This window comes from Momordica charantia, assembly GCF_013281855.1.
Source record: "Momordica charantia cultivar OHB3-1 chromosome 2 unlocalized genomic scaffold, Mcharantia_2.0 BLBB01000002.1, whole genome shotgun sequence".
Lineage (NCBI taxonomy): Eukaryota > Viridiplantae > Streptophyta > Magnoliopsida > Cucurbitales > Cucurbitaceae > Momordica > Momordica charantia.
The window spans coordinates 2409354-2433407 of NW_028275160.1; the positions used below are offsets into that span (position 1 = coordinate 2409354).

General features: G+C 31.8%; 3 protein-coding genes and 1 long non-coding RNA gene across 7 annotated transcripts; 2 read left to right on the plus strand and 2 right to left on the minus strand.

Annotated features, from left to right (window-relative positions):
- The first annotated feature begins 3219 nt into the window (after window positions 1-3219).
- On the plus strand, window positions 3220-4969 carry LOC111011277 (transcription factor RAX1-like). Its single transcript, XM_022284983.2, has 3 exons — window positions 3220-3462; window positions 3687-3816; window positions 3903-4969. Exons 1-3 carry the CDS (start codon window positions 3327-3329, stop codon window positions 4498-4500), a joined length of 864 nt encoding a protein of 287 aa, XP_022140675.1. The 5' UTR covers window positions 3220-3326; the 3' UTR covers window positions 4501-4969.
- Window positions 4970-7224: 2255 nt separating this feature from the next.
- LOC148212649 (uncharacterized) lies at window positions 7225-12683 on the minus strand. The gene is made up of 2 exons (XR_015789492.1): window positions 11598-12683; window positions 7225-9647 (listed from the first exon to the last, which is right to left on the minus strand). It is a non-coding gene; the product is annotated as an uncharacterized LOC148212649 (long non-coding RNA).
- A 4580-nt stretch (window positions 12684-17263) lies between these two features.
- Window positions 17264-18767, plus strand: LOC111011319 (heavy metal-associated isoprenylated plant protein 3). The gene is made up of 5 exons (XM_022285032.2): window positions 17264-17421; window positions 17510-17627; window positions 17698-17900; window positions 18038-18125; window positions 18242-18767. Exons 1-5 carry the CDS (start codon window positions 17413-17415, stop codon window positions 18619-18621), a joined length of 798 nt encoding a protein of 265 aa, XP_022140724.1. The 5' UTR covers window positions 17264-17412; the 3' UTR covers window positions 18622-18767.
- Window positions 18768-20245: 1478 nt separating this feature from the next.
- On the minus strand, window positions 20246-23800 carry LOC111011356 (Ribosomal L18p/L5e family protein). 4 transcript variants are annotated; one of them, XM_088121270.1, is made up of 3 exons: window positions 23782-23800; window positions 22955-23060; window positions 20246-20940 (listed from the first exon to the last, which is right to left on the minus strand). In XM_088121270.1, exon 3 carries the CDS (start codon window positions 20899-20901, stop codon window positions 20515-20517), a length of 387 nt encoding a protein of 128 aa, XP_087977396.1. In that variant the 5' UTR covers window positions 20902-20940; window positions 22955-23060; window positions 23782-23800; the 3' UTR covers window positions 20246-20514. The 4 variants fall into 4 exon arrangements, with proteins under 4 accessions (XP_087977396.1, XP_022140775.1, XP_022140774.1 ...); XM_022285083.2 differs by lacking the exon at window positions 23782-23800 and adding an exon at window positions 23167-23309; XM_022285082.2 differs by lacking the exon at window positions 23782-23800 and having other exon boundaries at window positions 22955-23160.
- Window positions 23801-24054: the final 254 nt, after the last annotated feature.

The following is a 24054-nucleotide window of genomic DNA, read 5'->3' on the forward strand; positions in this document are numbered from 1 at the left end:
CTTCGGCGTCAGCCTAGTTACAGATTATATCAGTGGGGTTCCAAGCTATTTGAATGCGCTCTAGTCGAGCTCAATAGCTTGACTATTGTAATTCCTCCATAGTGCGTCACGTGATAGGTCGTATTTTACCCTCCAACAAATTTATTGTCACGTAAATTGAAAATATATCATATATTCAATATAGTGATGACTTATAATGATGGGTAAGATTCATGAATTAACATTTTTTAGTTTGTCTGTTCATATATATATATATATATAATACGGCAACGTGTGGAGTGACAACTTTAACCCACTACCTTCTGATTGTTGATACATATATATCTTAACCCGTTCAAGTTGTGAAAACAAAGATAAATATGAATTCTTGGAACCAGTCTTAATATTTTACTGCTATGAATTCTTGGAACCAGTCTTAATATTTTACTGCCTTACTAATAATTATGATGTAAGCATTGGTGCCTCTTTTTTTTTTGTGTATGTTCCTCACATACATCAATTAAATGGAATTAGTTCCTCCTTCAAAAAATAAAAAATAAAAAATTCTAATAATATTACATTTTTCTTATAGAAAAAAAGGTTTAATTCAATGCATTACATGTCAAAAATCAAAACTAAAAGGAGGATTTTGCAGACCAAATAATTAAGATTCCGGGAAGCAGTTGAAAGACAAAAAGGGAAGGGCTTATCTTAGAAAATCCGACATGTTCACTAAGCAAAGGAAAAGAAATATATGTCGTTTTTTCTATTAATGGTTTGTGTCAAACCCAATGCTGCAATAGATTCTTTTTTCTTTCCTCCCCCTCACATTTATATATTATATTAATTTCGAACTCATTAATTATAATGCATATTTTTATAATAATTATAATTAGAAGATTAAACACATCGATAATATTAACCACTCGTGGATGCTATGCTATTCAAATATATATTTTTTATGGGTGGGATATTGCCAAATTATTAAACAAAATTATCCCAAGCTGTCTCCCAAGTCCTAAAGCCACAACGCCAATATAATTATACCCAACATTGTTCTAATTTTTATTTATTTTTAATATAAGATATAAAGAAAAAGAATTATTTAACCCCACAAGTTTTAGTCAGTTTACGATTAAATATTGTTGTTTTCTTTTTATATTACAATTCATGAGAATAACAAAACTTGATTGTGGCGCAAAAGGAGTGGTCTTTTTCAAACCAGAAACCCCTACGGCTACAATTATATTTTAGGAACCATGCACGAAGACATGTTTTTGTTTTTGGACAGCATGCACTGTTTTCCCCCTATATGTTTTTTTTGGTTAGTATACTGTTACTATATGTACATTCAAAGAAGAGGTAGGCTTCAGCTAGGAGCTACCACACAACTCCAAACACATTGAACTTGAACATCAACCTCATAACATAATAATTTTTGCAACATGGGTCTCTCCAATTTCCTACTGCATTTCAAAAGAAAAAAAAAAACAGTTAGAAATTTGTAGGGTGGTTTAAATTATATTATTAGTACATGAATTTGTTTGTTATATTTTAATGTTTCAACCTTTGCAATGAACTTTCAAAAATTAACTATGTTGATGATATAGGTGTGATATGAGGATATAGGAAAGCATTCCAATTGAATACTAGACTATATCATAATTACAAAAGAAAGTCGATCGATTTTGACGATGATCAAAGAGTATTACCCTCTATAAGCAACTTAGCTCATAAAAAAGAACTTCTCGACGAAGATTTCTTATTGTCTGATTCTTTTATGGAATGTGGGATTGTGTTTAGGTCGTACTTGAGCTGTCCACTCCCAACCTTCACTCGGTTGTTAGGCTGCATCTAACTACAGTGGTTTCAATTCGAGTCAAGATCCCTGAGTTGGCTACATCGAGGAGGGGTAGAAGCATTGAGTGTATCGATTCAATTTCTTCTCGCCCTGGGATCATCTCTTCTAGTTTTAATCTAGTTGGTCCCCTCGGAATGGCCTCAAGATGGAAGCAGGAGTCTTAGCCCAGCTTGAAGATCGTCTTTGGTGCTTGAACCAGGCAACTTCCTCTCCCTCTCCGTAATTCTTGTCATTCTTGTCATTTTCTTTGGGATGAAGATTACAATATAGCAAAGATCATTGGGAAATAATTTTTGTCTCTAGGCTTTCATATATAATATCTATTTTAATTCCAACTTCGAAAAAATAACTATTTTATTATTTGTTATATCATTTTATCTTTTCCACCTAATATCCACTTACTCAAATACTTAGCTTTCAACTTATGTGATTGGAATACACGTTTACATTAGGCACATTTATCATATATTAACTCAAAGTCTTTGTTCAATCAACAAAAAAAGTAACAACCAAAATAGATAAATTTAAGAGTTGAATGACTAAAATAGACATTTTGAGAATGGAGGAAGAATTGAAAGAAAATTTTGATTACAACCCAAACCCAAGTGTAACCTAGGACTGTTTGTTTGGCAGCGCTACATATATATGACGTCAGTGAACAGTAAAGGAAGTCCAATTGGAGAAATGTTAGAATGTAACAGACGCATGGTCTGTAACTTTGTTTTACCTATTTCATAATAAAATGGCTCTTGGTCAATGCCTATGATCCATCTTTCACCGATTCTTGAATGGTTCAATCTCCAGAATCACAAGCACCCACCAGATGAATTCCAGGGTACTCAAGATTCTTCATCACTAAAACTAAATCTAAATTTAAAATATGGCCTCAATTCGTCTCTGCTCTGCTATATCTGCTATCTGCTATGACCATTCTCATCCAATTTCTTTCTTTATCCATTTCTTCATGCATGCAGGCTGCAGACCCCTTTGGATTTCCCCTGTTTTTATCCCAATCCAATCCTACAATTATTATTTTAAGAGCTACAACAATTTTAGGTAATTAAATTACATTAAATAGAAGGACACGAGCTTAGAGAAATTAGTCAAATTCTTCAGACGGCGGGTTGGAGAATGTCATTATCATAGAGAGAAAGAGAGAGAGAGTAGTTAGAATTGTGAGACGTGGTAGGGCAGTAAACAAAGTCAATAATAATTGAGATGGAAAGTGTTCTTAAGAAAGCCTAAGATCATAATTATTAGTGTAGGAGTTTGGAACTGCTTTGATATTCTGACTAAACATGTACCACTTTTTTTATTAGTTTTTTTGGAGGTGGAGCCCAGCCCTGTTGTTCTTTTATAAGAGAGTGGGATGGCTTGAAAACTTCAGTATTAATTCTTGTCCAAGGGAGAGACTTTTTGGTTCAGTTGTGAAGGGGGAGAGAGATTATTCAAACTCTACAAAGGCACAGATCAAGGGAGAGATTAGATGGGGAGGGCTCCTTGTTGTGACAAAGCCAATGTGAAAAAAGGGCCATGGTCTCCTGAAGAGGATTCTCAGCTCAAACACTACATAGAGACATATGGGACTGGTGGCAATTGGATTGCCCTTCCTCAGAAAGCTGGTATATATATCCATCTCTCTTCTCTCTCTCTCTTTCTATTTCATTTTCTTGTTTCGGTTTCCACTTGTTTAACCAGTTAAACTATGTTCGACCCCTTTTTGGTTTTTGGTACTACTTGAATTTGTTTTATTTGGATTTTCACTGCTTTAACCCGTTGAACTATATTCAATTTGTTCTGCTTTCTGAATTTTCTGGATTGTTGTTTGTTTGCATGTTTGGATTAGGTCTGAGAAGATGTGGGAAAAGCTGCAGATTGAGATGGCTTAATTATCTGAGGCCCAACATTAAACATGGTGAATTCTCGGCTGAGGAAGACAGAATCATCTGCACCCTCTTTGCCACCATTGGAAGCAGGTAATTAGAGCAAGAACCACCCTTTTTTCTCTTATTTTGCAATTATCTAATTAGTAATTAGACAAATTTAATTATACATTATACAGATGGTCAATTATTGCTGCTCAGTTGCCAGGCAGGACAGATAATGATATAAAGAACTATTGGAACACCAAACTGAAGAAGAAACTTATGGGAATGATGGCATCTCCTCCTCCTTCTACTATTCCTCCACAGATTATTAAAAAAACTCAATCTTTGATCTCACCCTCCCACCAAAACGCCCCGTTTCATCCCCAGAGCAACAATATTTTCAACCCATCATCACCATCCCCTTCAATCCCATTTAATTACCATTCCAACCCCATTTCTGGGAGCTGTAATTTGGCCACCTACCCATTTGGCTTTGACCACCCCTACGAACAAACCCTAAAAAGCAATCACCAATTCCAATATTGCACTTCATCTGGCGGTGGTGGACATGGATACAGTCCCAAAATGGGGGTTGAATTTGGAAGTGGGTTAGTTTCCTCAAATGGGTTTGAAGGGAATAATCAAGGGAAGTTGATGAATAATTATGGGGATGGTAACTTTGGGGAAAATTATGATAAGTGGGTAATTAGTCACAGTAACAGTAGCAGTAATAATAATGGGATGATGATGTTGAACGTGGAGGAGCAGAAGAAGTACTGTTATTACTACTGATGGGGGTTTGATTCTGACCACTGACTGTAAGTAAAAATCAAGGAAGATTTGATGGGGTATGGGAGAGAATTCAGAGAAATGGCTTGCTTTTATTTCCAGATCTATTGGGGTTTCTATGTTTTTTCTTTTTTTTTTTTTTTTGGTTGGGAATTGGGATGAAAAGAAATGGGCTTGTTTCCTTCCTATATAAAATTTAATGGTACTTTTTTTTTTAATTTTAAATTTGATGGTACTCTTTTTTTTTTTGGAAAATTTATGAATCTGATGTTGTGTTGTTGTTGTACGGTCTCCCACTGTGAGAGCTGATCAAATCAGTGAGATTGAGGCTTATGAAAGCTAGATCAGAAGAAACAACCAACCACCTACCATCTCTATTTCCAATGCCTTTGTTTTTTAAAAAAGTAAATAAATAAATTATTGATTTTCATTGCCTTGTCTTATAATAATACTGAATCGTCCATGGCAACATTATTTTGATAAAGTTTTCTCCATCATTCGTATGTCGTGTAAGTGTGACTAATAATAGACGGGAAAATAATAGGATTCTTATTTTTAGGTATTGTGAGATTACATTATATTTGGGGGATAAAGAGTTGTGAATAAAATATTTCATGTTTGTTTTTTCTTTGGTTAGTTATTTCTTTGTTTTCATGTACGGTCATTAAATAATATAAAGTTTAAGATTTGTATATAACGGAGCTTAGGCATGCAAAATTATTGGATTACAAAGGACCAGAAGCATTCATTATTATGTAACTTTTCAAGTGTTAGAATGTGACTTTTAAGGATTTTACTTTCTAATTTTGCCGACATCAATATAATTTAATTGTCAAAAATATTACTTCTCAAATATTTCAATCTTTCACGTTTTATTTTACTTTTAACAGTAATAATACCGACTCTCATACCCAGGGAGCAAACAATATTCTGTTTTTTTAGTTCAAACTGCAAACAATACTGATTTATAAGTTTTTAATAACTTTATCTATGCCAAAGTGAACATAGTTCGATGATAATTGGTATATATCTCCAATTATGAGTTCGAATCACTTTCCCAACGTGTTGTACTAAAAGAAACTTTATCTATGTATATCACCTGATATTATAATAAATAAATATTGATTACATGAGTCTGTGATTATAATATTAATTACATTTTTTTCAAGGAGAATGTTCAAATCTCTGCCCTTATATTTGCTGTACTAACCAAAATCTCTATTATTTTTTGTACCCTATCTAATTATTTATGATTCCAATTAGAGATCAATTTGATTTATTTTTTATTTTTAAAAAAACACAAAGGTATGTGTTTTTATTGAGAACAATTTACATTAGTCTTCTAAACAGTACACAAAAAAGTATATGTTTTATTGAGAACAATTTTCATTTGTCTTCTAAAATTTAAACAAAGTATTATATGTTTGAAATTTTATATTTTCTTGACCGAAAAAATCAAGGATATTTTAAAATATAGTAACTTTACGCTTAGATAAACTAATGATAACCTAGTATGTGTATATATGTATGTGTGTGTATATATATGTATAAAATAAAGTGGACAAAAAGAGAGGTAATACAAATATATGATATAAGTCGACATAAGCATTACTTATTTCGTCAAAAGTTTGAATCATTGATCATTTTGTTAGATATGCTAAATCAACTAAAATTTAAATTCCTATTATTAAATAAAGAGTAAAATGATGAATATAAATAGAAGGTAAAATCATATATTTACGTATATTTATTCAATTAAGAATGTATATATTTTATTTCTTAATAATACTAGTCTAGTGTATAAGTCAATTAATTAAGACCTAAATTTTTTGTAAAAAAATTAGTGTTTCAAATCTTACCTTCATATATTGTTGAGAAAAAACTTATCTAATTGTAATATTATTGCCTCATAAAAAGTTAAATAAATTTAACTCAACAAAAATAAACATATTTCATTTTTTAGAAGTCCCAATCTTCCTACCTTAATTTGTTGTAAAAAAATAAATTAAAAAATTGCCGCGGAATTTAGGAGTTAGATCCACGATCTTACTAGAGAAATCAATCGGGCTTTTTGGAGATTGCAGATTTCCACACGCAACCTTAGGATACTCGAGAGCTAGAGTAATAATAAAGTGCTTTCATACTAAATCATATAATAATTTTAATATGATAATATTATATAAATTCATAATATTACATTCATATGTTTTTTTTATAATATTAAATTACAAGTACAAAATAAAAGAAAATTCGAATTTACGATTTTTTAGAGTAGATAGAGATGTATATTGAGGTGACATTATACAACTTCATTCAAGAAAATTGATTTAGACCAGAGGAATATTTGACTCCTTAACAGTAAGAAACAATCGTGTCTTCACCACTATTAAATGTTTGACAACTAAAAGAGAAATGCAAAAATAGAGAGTTTTTATGAAAATTAATGAGTTGTCAATTTTTTAACAGTGATTTGGTCATCACCATTAAAGAGCGAGCCCAATATGCATTTGATTGAAATCCATCCAAATTAATTGTTTTTTAAGATGTGTCTTAAATGCAGAAACAACATTTAAAAAAAAAACCCCCGCAAAAATAGAAGAAAATAATAAAGGAGGAAATAAGAACACAAAGACTCTGTTTGAGGTGAAATGACAAGATAATCCCTGCTGCCTCTCTATGGTGAAGATCAGTAGGTAATTTGACATAGGAAAAAAAGAAATTCTTAAATGACAAGATAAAACAATTCTTAGGTGAAATTTATAAATTTGCTCCAAACAATTACTCATAGCACAAAATAACTATTAAGGTCAGGAATTCAAACATATATTCTTAAATGCCTACTTATTAGGACTAAAAACATTTATATAAATTTTTTTAAAACTGACACGAGCATAATTCAAATTACTCATGTGTTCAAAATTTTGAAGTCAAAAGAAAAAAAAAAGAAGGGTTGAAATTGTGCTGGTTTGATGTCCCACAGGAGGCCACGTCAGCATCCAATTCTGTTTTTGTTTTGGTTCGTTTTCGTGTGCCGTTTGCTTTTCCTTTTTACTGAGCGTGTGGCTGTCAGAAGCCGCGTCTGTCTCGCAAACAAGATTTTCGTGGGCCTGGTCCACTTTATCTCGGGTCGGTTTCTAACTTTCAACCCAAATGCCCCATCATCACACAAAAACTCGATTCCCTTTTTTTTTTCTCTCTCTCTTCCCATTTTCTCCCTCCTCTAATAATTTCATCAAATATGATAATTACATCAACAAGTTTTGAGAATCAAACTATAAAAATCATATTAAAACCAATCTAAACATAGTTGTGAGTGGATAATACACTTTTTCGAAAATTTGATCTCCTACCTCCAGGTTTGTTGAAATTAAATAATTGAATTCCTCTATTTAAATCAAAATATTTTATTAACGATACATATTTGACTATTAAGTACCTACCGAATTATTATTTTTCTAATACAAACCTTTTATTTTTAGCGGATATATATGTTAACACATCCGCATCTAGTGGATGCGTTAGTTAATTTGATTATTTGTATAATATTCAACTTAAAGACATCTACTTAACTACTTACACTTGATTTAATACGAGAAAACTATTTCATATTAAGTTTAATTATTGAATATATTTTTGTGAAAACAAAACTAAGTCATTCATAAAATTACAATATCAAATAATTTGCCAAAGTAGTTGATTTGGAGTTAATATTCAGATTAGTAATTTAAGTTTAGACGTAAAATAATGGAAGGATGCGTGATATAAATTAAGAACATACAATTGATGTTCAAGAAATAACGATAGAGAGATGTATCCTTGAGCAAATGGGTGTTTTCAAATCACATCTCGACAGATTAATTTGACGGGAAAGCCAAATACATAAATCGGTTCAAACTTTCATCGTTGGGGAAATTAAATTGGATGGAATGATAAATTTATCGTTATATTTTTTGGTACAATTTAAAGGAATTTAAAAAGGTTGAAGTATATATTAAAAAAAATAATAACAGCTTTTTACTTCTTTATTTCCACAACTATAAATAGAAAAAAAAAAGATCATATCTGATTATTTTCTACAAGTTAGTCGGTGATTTTAAAATATAAATCTGAAAATCAGAGATTTAATAAAAAATATATTGTTTGTTTTTAATATTTTATGTTTGGTAGTAGATTTAGATATTGAATATCAATTTAAAATATTACTCGATCTATTATTCAATGTTCGCTTATTAATATATTTGTATATAAAAAATAGTTACTAACTAAATATTTAATTCAATTTAAAATAATATTAATTAATTTATTAACATTTTGTTATAAATGGTGTATAATTATTATTTTACAATATTATATCATTTGTAATATATCATATTTTACATGTTTCAATTTTAACAACAATGAAATAATATATTTATCAAAAAAATTTTAATGTAATAATGCATTTTAAAATTTCAAATTCAAAATCTGAAAATACTAAAAATTATTTTAGATGGTAAAATTCGAAAATAGTTTTAAAAAAGAAAGAGGTGAAAGGAAATCTGAAAACAATAATAAGAATCCGGATTAACAACTAAACAGGTATAAGGATATTATTGTCTAATAATTATATACATAGATTGGATCAAATATGTACTATATATACTAGGAATGTTTGATTATTCCCTCGTTTGCTAGGGCTGTTTTTGAGTTGATCTTTTTCTTAAACTAATGTTAATATTTCGACCGTTGGTGTTTATGTATACTTAAGTTAATTAATTTTCTTCAAATTCATCATAACTAAACCACTAATTATTCTTGTTTCTTTTCTAATTTTTTTCTCGCACGTCCAACCCCAACCAACACTAAGAGAGTTGTAATATATGAGATAACTAAGTGAAAACTTTTTTCTTTTAGTGAACTAGCTAATAATAATGTATTTCACCAAGAAATCAACACTCAAAAAAAAAAAAAAATCCCTAGTAAAGTAGAATCTTCTTCTTGCTACATCAACTGAAAATTCCTCCTCAAAGATTATTAAAATAAATAAATAAATCTCACTTAAAAATTTCAGTAGAAAAGCAAACCAACTGAGATGACATCTTCAATCAGCAATGCAAATATATCTTCAAACAGGTAGAACAATTCCAATCCACATTTAAGGGGAAAAAATCCTACAATATTAACAATCACACCTCTGAAATTTAATATATATCAGCCCCTCACAAGTTTCTCAAAGAGTGAAACAGGTACAACAATCCCAAATCACAAAAAATAATCATCCCCACATTATTAACAATCACAACTCTCAAATTTAATGTATCAGCTCCTCACAAGTTTCTCAAAGTAGTGAAACTAATTAGATTTAAAAAAAAAAAAGACTAAATTAGATTACTACCACAAACTAATATTACTTAAGTTGTAATATTCACTTTGACTCTAGAACTGGCTAACTTTTCTGTTCCCTTAGTATTACAATGTAGTCACTTTCCATCGTTCATATATGCATCAATAATCATGGTAAATAAACTACCTTGGCTATTTTAATCAACTTGGATCAAGGACGTACAGACATCAAAAGCCCTTAATTATCAATCACAACTCTGTAATTCAAGGCACAATATATTACAATCACCCATCTAGTTGGTCTAATTACAATCAAATTAAATGTAACGAACCAATCAAGGGATTAAAAAAAAGGAACGGAAAGAGTGAATCAAGATCTAGATGGATCCCTATCTTTATCTCTATCCACATTCGGAAGGATATCATCTCAAAATTCTCCGTGATAGTTTATGTCTCTCTAGCATGACCATGAATAAAGGTGGAATTTTTTCTCATCGTAACTAAATCTTCAATTTTTTATTTGTGATTGAAGTAAAACAAGATAACCATTCGTTCTGGTATAAATAGTCATCATATGTTCTTCTACTGTGAGAGGGGCTGATGAGATTGTTTGAACAAAGTTGGAGACACCGACTAATAAGATTGATGACAGGAGAACACATTGTCCTCCGACTCTTAAAGAAATTTTTTATAGTGCTTGATGTTAATTTGAACTTGCCTTTCATAAGCTGATATTAAATGACACACATCAATCAAATTCTAGGTTTTCTTAATTTTGCTGCAAAAGTTTTCCTAAATTTCAGAAATTTTGCAGATTGTTTGGCGTTTTCAATAATGTTTCTTGTTAAGTGTTTATCTACCGCTTATAATTGCCTGATCAGAATATATTTTATAGTTGCATGGACTATTTCAATTATTTTAATAATTGTGTGGGTGGGGGTGTTCTTTTTCTGTCGTTTTATCCAATGGACCATTTTATAAAATGTTCCAAAAAAAAAAAAAAGAAAGAAAGAAAGGAAGAAATTTGATCTTAGGGCTGAAGCTGTTCAAAGACGAAGATTTCTATTTTGTAACTCTTTACTTGCACTTTACATTATTCCATCTTTAACAATTAGCTTATAATCTTTTCTGAGATTTTTTTGGTTAATTTATGTTATACTAGAATAGGGGAAAATGACCTCAATTTTATTTTTTTTAATTGGCCTCAATTTCATTGTAATTAAAACACCATAACAAATAGAAATTTTTATCTAAGCTTTTCATACATAGATTATAGAAATCGAAATTAAATGATATAATAGTCCTAAAATATTTTTTCCCCCTTTCTTGAGAGTAGTACTAAAGTCTTTTGACTAACAATTAGATAATGCCGAAAAGTAAACTTTTTTCACACGAATTCTAACACAATACATTGTTTCATCAATTTTACAAAATTTTACCAAAGTGGCCAGTAATTAGCTCCTCTCTGTTTTAGCTCAAAAAGTTGTCTCTAAAACAGCTATAAAAGATGAATTTTCAGAAATAACGAACATGGGTAAGCAAGAAGAAAACTAAATTAAGCTCCTTTTGTACAAAAGAAATTAAAAAAAAAAAATTGAAACATGGATTGCAGATGCATGGTGTAGACTGTAGGGTATAGATCTTGATCTCTGTTAAATATTAAACATTAAAAAACATAAAACAAAAAACATAAAAAGAAGAAGAAGAGGGAGAGACGATCCAGATTTGTGGCAATAATAATTATACATAGGAAAAAAACAAAGTAAAAAGATTGTTACCTTCACAAACCCTATCTCTCGCATGATCGACAAAGACGGCGGCGGTTGCCCGGAGCCCTCGGCTGAAGTTGACCGGCGGCGAGCATAAAAAAAAAAATAAAAGGAGGAGGCCAGATCTGGAGAGAGAGCCAAAATGTGATTCGCTTGCAGAAGCACCTGCACCTCTCTCGCCTTGGTTTTTTCTTTTTTTGTTCTTTATTAGCCAAAGCTGAAGGTGTAGGTGCAAATGCAGGCGAAGGCTAACAATTTGGCGCATAAAATTTTCCCTTTTTTTTTTTTTCCTTTTTCTCCTTTCTCACTCACTATATATCATATAACACACACAGTTTGCAGACATTGATTTATGCTCCCATGCCGATCCAATCCAACAACACAGTACAACAAGAAAAAGAAAAAAAAGGAAAATGTGAGTGAATTAAGTGAGAAATTGGGCGGAATTAGGGCAAGGGATAAGGATGTGACGAAGTCGATTATTTATGGTACAGTCCAGGACAGAAGTGGTTCTATGGAGTCGGCTGCTGTGCTAACCTTGCCCACGTGACACTAACCATCCACTCCACGTGGGATTTCGTCCCTCCATGAATGAGCTTTCGCCACGTGTACTTTACCACCTGATCTCGACCTCGGACCACATGCTCCACTGTCCTTTTTCTTTTTCTATAATATTAAACACTCAACACGAGTGCGACACGCCCAAGTGGGGATCTTCATCTTCCTCACCTTTTTTTTTTTTTACATTTTTTTCTTTTTCTTTTCATTAAATATGCTCAAGGCCAAGTACAAATATCTGCTATCGTTGAAAAAAAAAGTTAAAATTAATTAAAATTTATAAACGAGCTAACAGATATTAATTTGTTACAAAATGCCAGTTGCGGTAAAAGAATAAATAAAAAAATAATAATAATAAAATAAAAGGAAGATTTGCATGGAAGCTCCTGGAATGGAATGGAATAGAATAATGGCGTGGATGGAACTAGAAGATAGGCCAAATGGATTTTATTCTATCGAGAAAAATTATATCTTTTTTGCGGTGCGTTGGAAAAGACATACATACCCTCCAGCGCCTGATTTTGAACGGGTTCTTGTAATTTGATGCATCCTCATTCTAATTATATTTTTGAGCAAGTACTGTCAATGTATAAATTAAATATAACAATTTATGATCGTGAGAAAAAAAAAACAATGATAATAAAACTAACATTCACAAACGTGCTAAGCTAGGACAAGAGATTTTCATAGAAGCTGCCAGTGGATCGGTCAGTATAGGTGGATCTGACAAATGGATTTGTGTTTTAAAGAAGGAAAAAATAAAAACAAACAGAAATGTGTTTACTTTACTTAAAAAGACAAATATACTCTCCAACCTAAAAACAAGAACTCATCATTTCCCGGAGATTTTTGTTGCAATTGCAAGTGGATAGACTCATAGTTGAAATGTTCTGATTTAAATTTGGAATTTGCAGTGCACTCAGCTCAACAACGTTATTTCTTCTTCTTATTATTGTTGTTGTTGGGTTGTCCCACTGCTACTGCCATATTTCGAATTTCATGCTTTATGCTAAGAAAGTCCCCACTCCATTGATTGAGCTCGTGCCACGTCTTTGTGGGGTATAATGGTCAAAATAAATTTGTTGGTGTAATATTCAAATAATTCTCAATAGAATGGGCGCCAAATAAAATAAATAAAGTTGGTTTAATATTCTGCAATTCTAGAAAAAGAAAAAAAAAAAAAATGTCGGCGTTTGGTGTTATATTATGGCACCGAATAAGAACAAGTAAGCAGTTTTTCTGGAATTGTCGAATCGCTGCTTCTTTCTTTCGGAACTATCATCATATGTTGGACATGGAAATGTCATTCAAATTAAATACCTTTTTCAGATATCAATTTTTGTTTTTCTCACAAAATATCTTCAACAAAATCGATCATTTAAATGCCAAAACGAACATACTTCAACGATTAATCAAAAAGTTGTGAGTTTGAACCCATCTTCATATCTTATATTAAAAAATTAACTAATTAAATCAAGTTAGTCTGAAAGGAAAAAAAAAAAGTTAAGTTAGAGTAGTTTGATCTGGGTCTACATCCTATTAATGGGCCAGCCCAAGGTTTCGCTCATTTTCTGTAAGCCCAATTAAAACATAGGCCTACATCCATTTGATACTTACTTCCACTTCCAGCTTCTGATTCTAAAGCTCTAACTTCAAATAAATTTCTTGAATAAATATTTTGCACAATTGTGAGTTTTTGTAAACATTGTGAGACATAATGTTATACATGGGTAAATATATGATTTACTGTTTTTGGTACTTTTTTCCTTTAATCTTTTTGGTTTAAAAAGTTTCAATTTAGTTCTATAACTAGTATTATGTACTATTTTCAATTTGATTCCCCGTTGTAGGAAATGTTAAATGGACTCATGATAAATTTGCATGTCATAATATTCAGTCAATTGATAGAAATTTAGAAGGAAAAAAATAACATATAAGGAGGAAACTAAAATTTTTTTCCCAACTTTCCTATCTTACATCATCTTTTTTCCCCTCTAAATTTTTGCTAATACACTGAGTATTAAGTCACCTAACTTTAACGTCATCCCATTTTAACATTAACATTAAGCAGTATTTTTTTAAAAGTTAATTTAATATTTAAGAAAATATTGCTTATAATTTTTTAAGTAAGCTTAAGTTGTTTCAACCAAAAAGTAAAAATATAACTTGAGTCATAAGAATCTAAATTACTTTATTTTAAGTATTTAAAATATTTTCATTCAAGTTAAAAAGTGGATATTTCATTTCCTCTTTTTTTTTCTTAAGTTTTTATGTCAATTAAAATATTCAAGCAAACATAAACTTAAACTTAGCTTAGCGGTAATTGGTATTTGAGAAGTCATGAATTCGAATCCCTCGACTAATTTGTTGTATAAAGAAAAATCCTATAAATTTCTAACCTTTTTAGAGAAAAAAGAATTATGGAAACCGGAACACTTTTTTGAAAGACACGAAAATATGCAAGTATGGTTATTTGAATGAAATTTTAAGAAAACAACAATAACTTATTATGAATTTTGTCCAACTCAATTTTCTGGCTGCTTTTTCCAAAACATGTTCATATAACTATTGTAAATTGGAAAACAAAAATGTAATGTTAATGGACAATAATGGAAATGAATGATGAATGGGTTAATATATTTGAACAAATTAAATGTTATTGTTGTTTTGTTAATTTTACTGAAAGTTTGTGACATGTTTACGAGTGCCCCAGACTTATAATTGAGAGAGGGAAAAATGTGAAAGAGATGGATAGAAAAGAGAAATTTAGACTAAGATGAAAGATAACTAAGTGAAGTATAATTTTATCTAATAGAAAATTATTCGACTTTCATATTTTTATATATTCCATAGATATAGATATATATTATAAGGTAGAGATCAATGTTCGAAATATCGATGTCGATAGAAATGTCGAGGTACCGATTTTACAGATATGGTGGATAGACATGTCGATTTCGATCCATATTTTGAAAAAAAAAATCATGGAAATTGTGGATATTGAAGCAAAAATTTTTAACAATCATATCTAAATATATTAGTAATATACTTATGAAAATATCGTTACGATCAAAATGTCGAAACAAAATAATGTGTATATATATAGAAATTATTCGAATTAGTAAATTAAAGTTTAATATTGTTTATTTATGTTTTATTAATAATTTCTAATACAATGTAGTCTTTAGTTACGTAATTGAGAAAAAATATAATATGGATATATGTATAAGTATGAAATAATAAGTTTTTAAAAAATTAGATTTAGTTTAAAATTTAAATGTTTAACGATGATGAAATTGATTTTCTTTTATTTTTTAAAAGTTTTTTTTTAATGATTGTTTTGATTTCCTTAAGATTTTATTAGATTTTTTATAGTTAGATTTAATTTAAAGTTTATTTATTTATTTATTCTTGGTTAGATTTAGAACAGTAGTAAAGGTAGATATAGGCATAGATTATGTTACTGATTTACTGTTACTATTTACCGTTGAAAGTCGGGATTGTGAAGTACGCGGTTGGCCGGTCACCGACTTACCCGGTGGAAACTTCTTGGTAGATTCTGGAGTCTGTACCATAACCACAGCTAATTATTTTGAGCCACGCATCACGCACTACCCCAAGTAAACGCTTGACTTTATTTTCTACCCAAATTTAATAATAATCCATTCTTTTTATTATTGAAGGCACGAGATGTTCATCGTATATTTTTTTAAAAGGATATATAAAAACCATATAACTAACTCTTAAAATTATGATAGAGCTTCAACCATTTTTATTTATACCAAAATAACTCCCATTTTAAAACAGAAGGTTTTGTAATAATTCATAAATCATTTTAGACAAATCCAAAATCAATTGGTCAATCATGTTGAGGGTGATTTTCCGATTGATTTTTTACCAAAAAAATTAATATAAAATTAATTTTAAAAATTGTTATTGTCTTTATTTTAAAAATCATCTTATTTTTACCTTAAATTTTGAGATTTTTTTTCTTTTTCTAAACTTTTTGTCACTCTCTAATATTATTTACATTTAATTTTGTTTACTTTCTCTAATTTTAATGTCTATAATTTTTTGAACTTTTTATAAATTTTTAGTTTCATATTCTTTATTTCTTTATCTAAAAATGGTTACTCTTGTTCTCTAAAATTTATCTCTCTAACTTTTTGTTTCTCCCGCTCAAATTTTTATCAAATTCACTTTTTGAAGTTTAAATATTAATCTTTCAAAAACATTTTTAATTATATAAAAATTACTTTCAAAAAATTAATTATAAATAAATATCATTCGTTAAAACCACTCCTGATAAATCATTCCTAAACCTGCCCTGATTTTCATTGTTTGTTGGGCTTTTGACTCATCTTCGTCAATGGACCCATAGATTTAAAATACAATTATGACATACGATTGAGGAGAAGACCAAATAATTCTAATTACTTTCACAGATTTTGATTTTCTTTCGTGTAAAGGTCCATTATGATTGTATTTTGGATTATATGTCCTCTTGTTCTTGAATGATCACGAGTTAAGGCTTATTAATAAATGTTTAACAGCAACCACCTCATCAATCTCACAACATTAAATTAATTGAAAAAATAAAAGACTTCATTTTTCCGAGTCTCTATCCAAGAAAACGATAAGACTCCATTTTCTAGTCAGCTAAACAAATCCCATCTCTTAAAAAATAAAATAAATAAAGATAAATTTTGTAACGGTATATTTTTAAAAAGTCACAGCACCTTTTTATTTTAAAATATAAAAAAAATGTAATTTTTTTAATGTAAAACTATAATACTTGAGTTTAAATATGTTTTAGATTTTTTCTATCTAACACTTTCCCTAGAAAATAAAATTCTGATACTATTTTAAGGATGAATTAACGATCCTTTAATTCACTTGTGTGGCTGAAATATTATAAAAAAAATATTAAAGTAATAAAAATTTTAAGACAAATATTAATTTTCCCAACTTATTTTCTAATATTGTGAATTATATTAAACGCGAGATAATCTACTTAACTTTTTGTTTTTTTTTTTAATGTAACTATTAAATTTGTATAACAATAAAAATATATGAAAGCATGCTTTAAAAAAAAAGAAAAAAAAAAAAGTGAAAGCAGCCGCGGAAGGAAGCAACCACCTCATCGCCCGTCTGAGCCGCGTCTTCCCCGTTATAAATACTGCGCAGAGCACTCTCAACTTTCAAAAAACCAAATCTCTAAGAAAGAAAAAAAAAACCGAAATTCGAACTCGCTTGATTCGTAACAATGGGCGCGGTCAGTAGTCAACTCACTTATTTCTCTCTCTCTCTCTTGTTCTTCTCCCAATTTCATTTTTCTTCTCATACTCATTTTCCGATTACAGAAAAAAAATGGCGACGATGGGAAGAAGAAAGAAGACAGCTCCAGTGTGGTGTTCAAGATCGATATACACTGCGAGGGCTGCGCCAACAAAATCAGAAAATGCGTCCGAGAAATCGAAGGTATTCTATTGATTCTCTTCCCTTTTTGGCTTCTTTTCTCGCCGGCGTTGACAGTGACTCTGTTTTTTAGGCGTGGAGAAGGTGAAAGCAGAATGGGAAATCAACAAGCTGACGGTGATCGGAAAATTCGACGCGTCGAAGCTCCGGGAGAAGCTGGCCGACAAAACGAAGAAGAAAATCGACATTGTGTCGTCGTCGTCGGAGAAGAAGAAAGAAAAGGATGAGAAAGCAGAGGATAAGAAAGCAGAGGAGAAGAAGCCCAAAGAAAAAGAGGTAACGTGCGCTTCCTTCACTCTACGCGCATGTTAGTTTGTTACTACAGCTGTCAACAATTAACTCTAGTCCGGTCAACTGGGATTTAAAAAAAAAAAAGTAATAATAATAGTTTGTTGATTATTATTTAAAAGCAGACTCCGGTGACGACGGCGACTTTGAAGGTGGAGCTGCACTGCCAGGGATGCATCCAGAAGATTTACAAAGTAGTATCGAGGACCAAAGGTGAGTTCCATTTTTACGATTGATTAATAAATTAAGTGATAATTTTTGAAATGGGAAGAGGAATTGGATTGGATTGAGGATTGAGTGCGTTTTTGTTTGTGTGTGTGTGTGTGTAGGAGTGGAGGATATGGCGATCGAGAGACAAAAAGATTTGGTGATGGTGAAAGGGAAAATGGATGTGAAGGCTCTGATTCAGAATTTGGAGGAGAAGCTGAAGCGGAAAGTTGCCGTGGTTGTACCCAAGAAGGACAAAGACGACGGAGCCAAGGGCGGAGACGCCGCTGACAACAACAAGACCGCCGGAGATGCCGCTCAACAGCCAACTACTGGCGGCGGAATCACGGAGGGAAACAGACCGGACTACGCGGCGGTTCCGGTTCAGGGATACGGATACGGATATGGATACGGGTATGGACCCGGTGGATATGTGGGACAACACCTGCCTTCGCCTCAAATGTTTAGCGATGAGAATCCGAATGCTTGCTCCGTTATGTGATGTCACAAAATATATTGCCATTCAATTCTTAAAATGTAAACTTTGTTCCATTTTGGGTTTTTTTTACCCTTTTCTGGGTAAAGATTTCTGTAATTTAATTTATTTGTCTTTTTCTAATAAATGGGTAAATTTTACCTTGACCTAAATTTTGAGAGATTTAGATAATCAACAAGATTAAGGGACCAAAAGGGGCCAACACAAAATACACGGTTACACTCTATTTGTCCTAAATTCAAAATATTACCAAAAAAAAAAAGATTTTCAAGTTTTTTCTCTAATTTGTCCATGAAATTTTAGAATTGAAATGTCAATATAAAAGGATAGAAGGTTAAATTTTACCCCTATGAAAATTTTTGGATTCGCTTATGTTTGATATTAAACAATATCAATTTGGTATCTTATTGTCGCTCACTACCACAAATAAACAAGTTTGATTGAATCATAAATGATTTATTATAATTGCTAATGTTTTCATATAAATAAAAAACTTATCACAAATGTTTGCATGTATGATGTAAGACTCCATATATTATTCTAATAGTTAATAATCAATTCAATTAAATGATAATATTTTACGATCTAAATTTCATCGTCAAAATTTCATAAAATACGTTCTTAGCTTAGTGGTTTATCTCATCATCATTCATCATTTACTAAGTTAATAGACGACTTGATAATAAAAGTGAGTTTATTAAAAAGTTATCAAATCGATTTTATTTTTCTTGAACTATATTTTAAAAGTAATAGTGTTGACTAGTAAGAGAGATAAGATTGAAAGAAGAGAAAAAGTTTAGAAATGTAACTTTCTAAGTAATTGTATTAAACGGTAGGTAGTGTTTTGTCATTGGAATAAAAAGAAAGGGGCGGATACAGTTAAGAATCAAAAAGTGAGAAACATTGGGCCCAAAGAAATGACGAATGTGATTGGTGTGTGTTAGTGTGACGTGGCCATTGTTGGTGACGTCCACCCAGCAAACCCACACTACTAAAAAGATAAATCTAGCCATGGTTGCAGTTTAATCTTACACTTTTCAATAAATATTGATGAATCAAAATTGATCTCTTGCAAAATTAAAAAGGATTAGAAAATTGTAGAAATATAGAAGTTAAATTTGTGTGGAGCAAGTGGAGGAAAAAAACAAGAATATGCAACACTCATCCACCCCTCTCTAGTGCTCTACTTAGCTTTCTACCAATAATTGAGGTCCTTCCTTGCAAATGGAATCTCACTTTTTTCACTCTCAAAAAGCTTTTTTCTTTTTGGACAAATTCATTGGGAAAATGAAATTGCTTATATTTCTCAAACTAGAAAACAAACCAACCGGCCGTAGTCTACAAGGTCGAATCAAAATTTCAAGCTTCATTATTATAGAAGATAAGCTCACATTCAAAATCAACTTCTCATCAAATGGAATCATTCTTCCAGATGCCTGAAAAGCACTTTATTATTATCTTTTGTTCTACAATCCTTGCTTCCACGCAAGAGAGACTCATCAGAAGGCACTTGCTGCACCAGCAGGCAGAGACAGCCAGATGGAAGAAATCAACCAAAACAAAACTAAACCTACAAGAGAGAAGAATAAGCAGAGTGTGAAGTTCTTCATACAGGGCCATTTCACTGTGATAAAATCAATACCCAAATGGCTATTTATCATTATTACTGTGCAACTCTTTACAAAAGTGGAGCTAGAAAGTTGTCTCTACTTTACAAACTTCCAAAGATCATGTGCTGACAAACACTGATGGTTTAATCTGATGGCAACTGATAAAGATAGTTCATTACATTTAGCCTTCAGATAGCAGCAGCTCATCATACTGATGGGTCGAGCTGAGCTCCATCCTCACCCCATTTTTTCCCACTGAAGGATATGATAAGATCGATTTTGGATGTGCTTACTGATAACCTGGCCTAGATGCACCATCAACATTGTCGTCGAGAATAAGCTTAACTCCACCATTCCTAAGAGAGTTGACAATAGCCCAGATTTTTGTGCAGTTTTTTAAGCCTTTTTTCTCAATTTCCTTATTTACGTCCACGTGAATTCCTCGTCCTTGCCCCTGTTCAAGACCGTCGACTTTGAGTCGCATAGCCAGCACCTCTCCAACAACTGCTGCTGCTTTGGCATTACAAGACCGGCCACATTCAAGTGAGCCCTTGATGGAGTGTTCAACTGTGGACGCAGTTGCCACAACTCGTCCATTATTTCTATCTACCACATTCGCTGTTATGTACTTCAAAGATATGAATAATCGCAGCACATAGCGCTTTAATACTGTCATTTCCAGCAGTTTAAGTGTTCAAAATCCCCTTCGAACCACCTATCCAAAATATTAAATATCCTATGAATTGGTATGCCAAACAGAAATATATATGGATAGTGTAACAGACTCGATGGTAAGAAGAATAAACATGTTGTATTATTTAGTTTCCATTCAAAGCCAAGAAAATTACAACACTTAAGGACAAGCATTGTAACAAGATCAGGAATGGGGATCTCGGATCTGTATCTCATTCAGGCGATAAGTAACCACACACTACTGTGAGTCGGTAACCATCTTTTGGCTTAACCTCCTCCATCCCTCTAGTAATAAAACATACCCTTGTTGGTTGTCCATTGACTATACCATTCGGCCTGATTTTAGGCCTTGACTCACCCTCTATGTATGAACCTTGTGGTTTCAGGGCATTCGATTCTCCCTAATGTTTGTGTTGCTTATTTTATTTGTTTATTTACTTTTAATTTTCAACATCATCTCAGATAGATGCACAAAAACGATCATTGGGCCCTTACAATCGCTAGTGCTCGAGAATACACAAAGAAGATATGGTTGATTGAACAAGTTTTTGTGAAATTTTGAGGGATTATTTGAAATCATGGAACAATGTTAGTTTTGGTGTCTCCTTTAGAGGTCATCCACTATTAATATTTATGAGGTTCTATCTCAAAACCAATTGGCTATGAGAGGAACCCCATAAATATTAATATGGTATCAAAGCCCAAAAATGGGATCCGACCAAGATCGCTGAGCCAAAGAGCCACGATCTTAAGGGGGCATGTTAAGGATCCCACATTAAAAAGGAAATGGACCTTAAAATAGTTTATAATAGACATGGGCTACTCTCATTGTCGATTGATTTTGAGATGGAACCCCATAAATATTAATATGTACTAAGGAGTTTTGTAATTGTTCCCCTCTTTGGTCACACTTCCAAGTGGAGTTTTTTTTCTCTGTGTGTGTGTTACACAAGAGTAGCTTTTTCGTATTTCATTACATTTGTTGAAATATTCGTTTCATATAAAATATGTTCCCATTGGTATGAATCAATATAGGCTTCTAATGCCTATCTTTTAATGAACCAATTCACCATCCATAATATCAATGGGGCTAAAATTTTGGGGTAAAGGTAACTAGCAACCACTGCAAAGCAAGGCATGAAAGCACCAGCAATAAGATTGCGAATTATTGCAGATATCCAGAAACATTGCTATTGTGTACTGAAGCAAAGGGAAAGAATTCGAGCAAGAATCAAATGAACCTTGAATAACCAAGTTAACAAATACTTATCCATAACCTTCAAGAGAAGTCACAATAAAGCCAGAGACATTACAAAAAAAAGCCTGCCTAACCTTTTAATGATAGATCCACAAACAGAAGAAAACAAAAGATTGTAAGAAGTATACAATAAAGGAGCAACAAATGATTAAACAAACGAACAAATCAATGAAAATCACACACTTAATTGCTAAGTAACAAAATAAATCATTGCAAAAATTGCAATAAGATAAAGGCTTTCCATCCTCAAAATTGCATTATTAACATATTTCATCAGCCATTACTCAAGTTGACTTGGAAACAGTATAGCTTATAGATCATTTCATTTTAAAAACAACAAATACAGTAAAGGAAACTTGCAGTACATTCATCATGATAGATGCGTAAACTCGAGAAAGAAACCTTATTTGGTTGCAGATAAATTCAATTCACCATGCATAGAGTGAAAATTAACGAGACAAAAAAGATTTTAAAAGGAAAATAAAGATTGAAACCCTTAAGGAAGAAACCTCAATCCAGCTCGAACCAGGAAGGTTACAGATGGGGGATGTAATGAAATCATTCATTACGGAAACAGACACATTATAAGCGTATGCATAGTATCCGATGGTTAGTACATCTGAGCTTAGCTGCAGCCATTTCCAACCAGAAAGAGAAATAAAACCACACCACAAGAATCAAGAAACGAAAAAAGCAAAACATTTTAACTTTTATAAGCTTTGGCAGGATTCTAGAATGCATGAGAAATCAAAGACTGTAGCTCAAGGGGGGGCCTGACCTGAATGGTTAGAGATTTGAACCTTCAATAAGCAATCAACAGCCCCAAGGAAGCGGACTGAAACCCACAGATGACAACGAAACAATAATCTGAATTCCCAAGATATCTGCAATTAATTATGAGAAAGAGAAATCAAATGATTCAGTTAAATGGCGTTCAGCAATGTAAAACTCCGCAAAATTTAGAGAAAAAACTCTAAAATTTTGAGGAACCTGAATTTTAAGAAGTAGGTAAAACGAAGGCAGCCAATTCAGTTTTAGTTTGGGAAAGGGAATGGCAAAGAGGCTGCCTCAAACGAATCCGCGAAGCGGTTCCGATGGAAGGGGTTTCTACTTTCTAGACCGGTTTAGCCGGCTTTTTATCACTTTATATTATTAAAGGGTTTTTCCATGGGCTGGTTTAATCAAGGAAATAAAAAGCTTTAATTTTTTTCTTTTTACAAAAATTTAAACAATTTTGATAAATTTATAGCAGTAGAGTTTTTATTTAACAAAAATTAAACGATATCTCCATACTTGTTGCATATTCTTCTCATTAAAATTATTTTTTTATCTCTTAATTTTCAAGCACTCCATCTTAATCTTTAAATTATTTCCTTTCAAAAGCAAACAAATCATTAAATTCTCCTAGACCAAAAACAAAAAAATTAAATTCTTTAAATAAAGCTTTGAACTTTACAAATTAACAACTACAGAAACTTTGTTAAAAAAAAAAAAAACTACAGAAACTTAGAAAACGTTCCCAAGATTTTAAACATATCTAACTTTCCTTGAGATTTGTCAAAAACAATTTCAAAGGGTGTAACCGGATTGGTGGGTTCGAATTACCACGTGTCACGCCGCCGCCGCCTGAGCCGGAGAGAGAGAGAGAGAGGGAGAACGGCGAGGGAGGGTAGAGAAGCAGCGGCGCACGCTTACAGGGACTAGGGTAAAAGAAATTTAAAACACGCTTCTATGTTGGGTTAAAACAATCGGTTCGGTTCGAACATTTGTCATACTAGACCCGAATATGTTCGGTTTGGGTCGAATCGGTTCCTAACATCCGCCAGAACTATAAGGCCCATGGGCTTTCTGAAGAGATCTCATTTGATTGGGCCGACA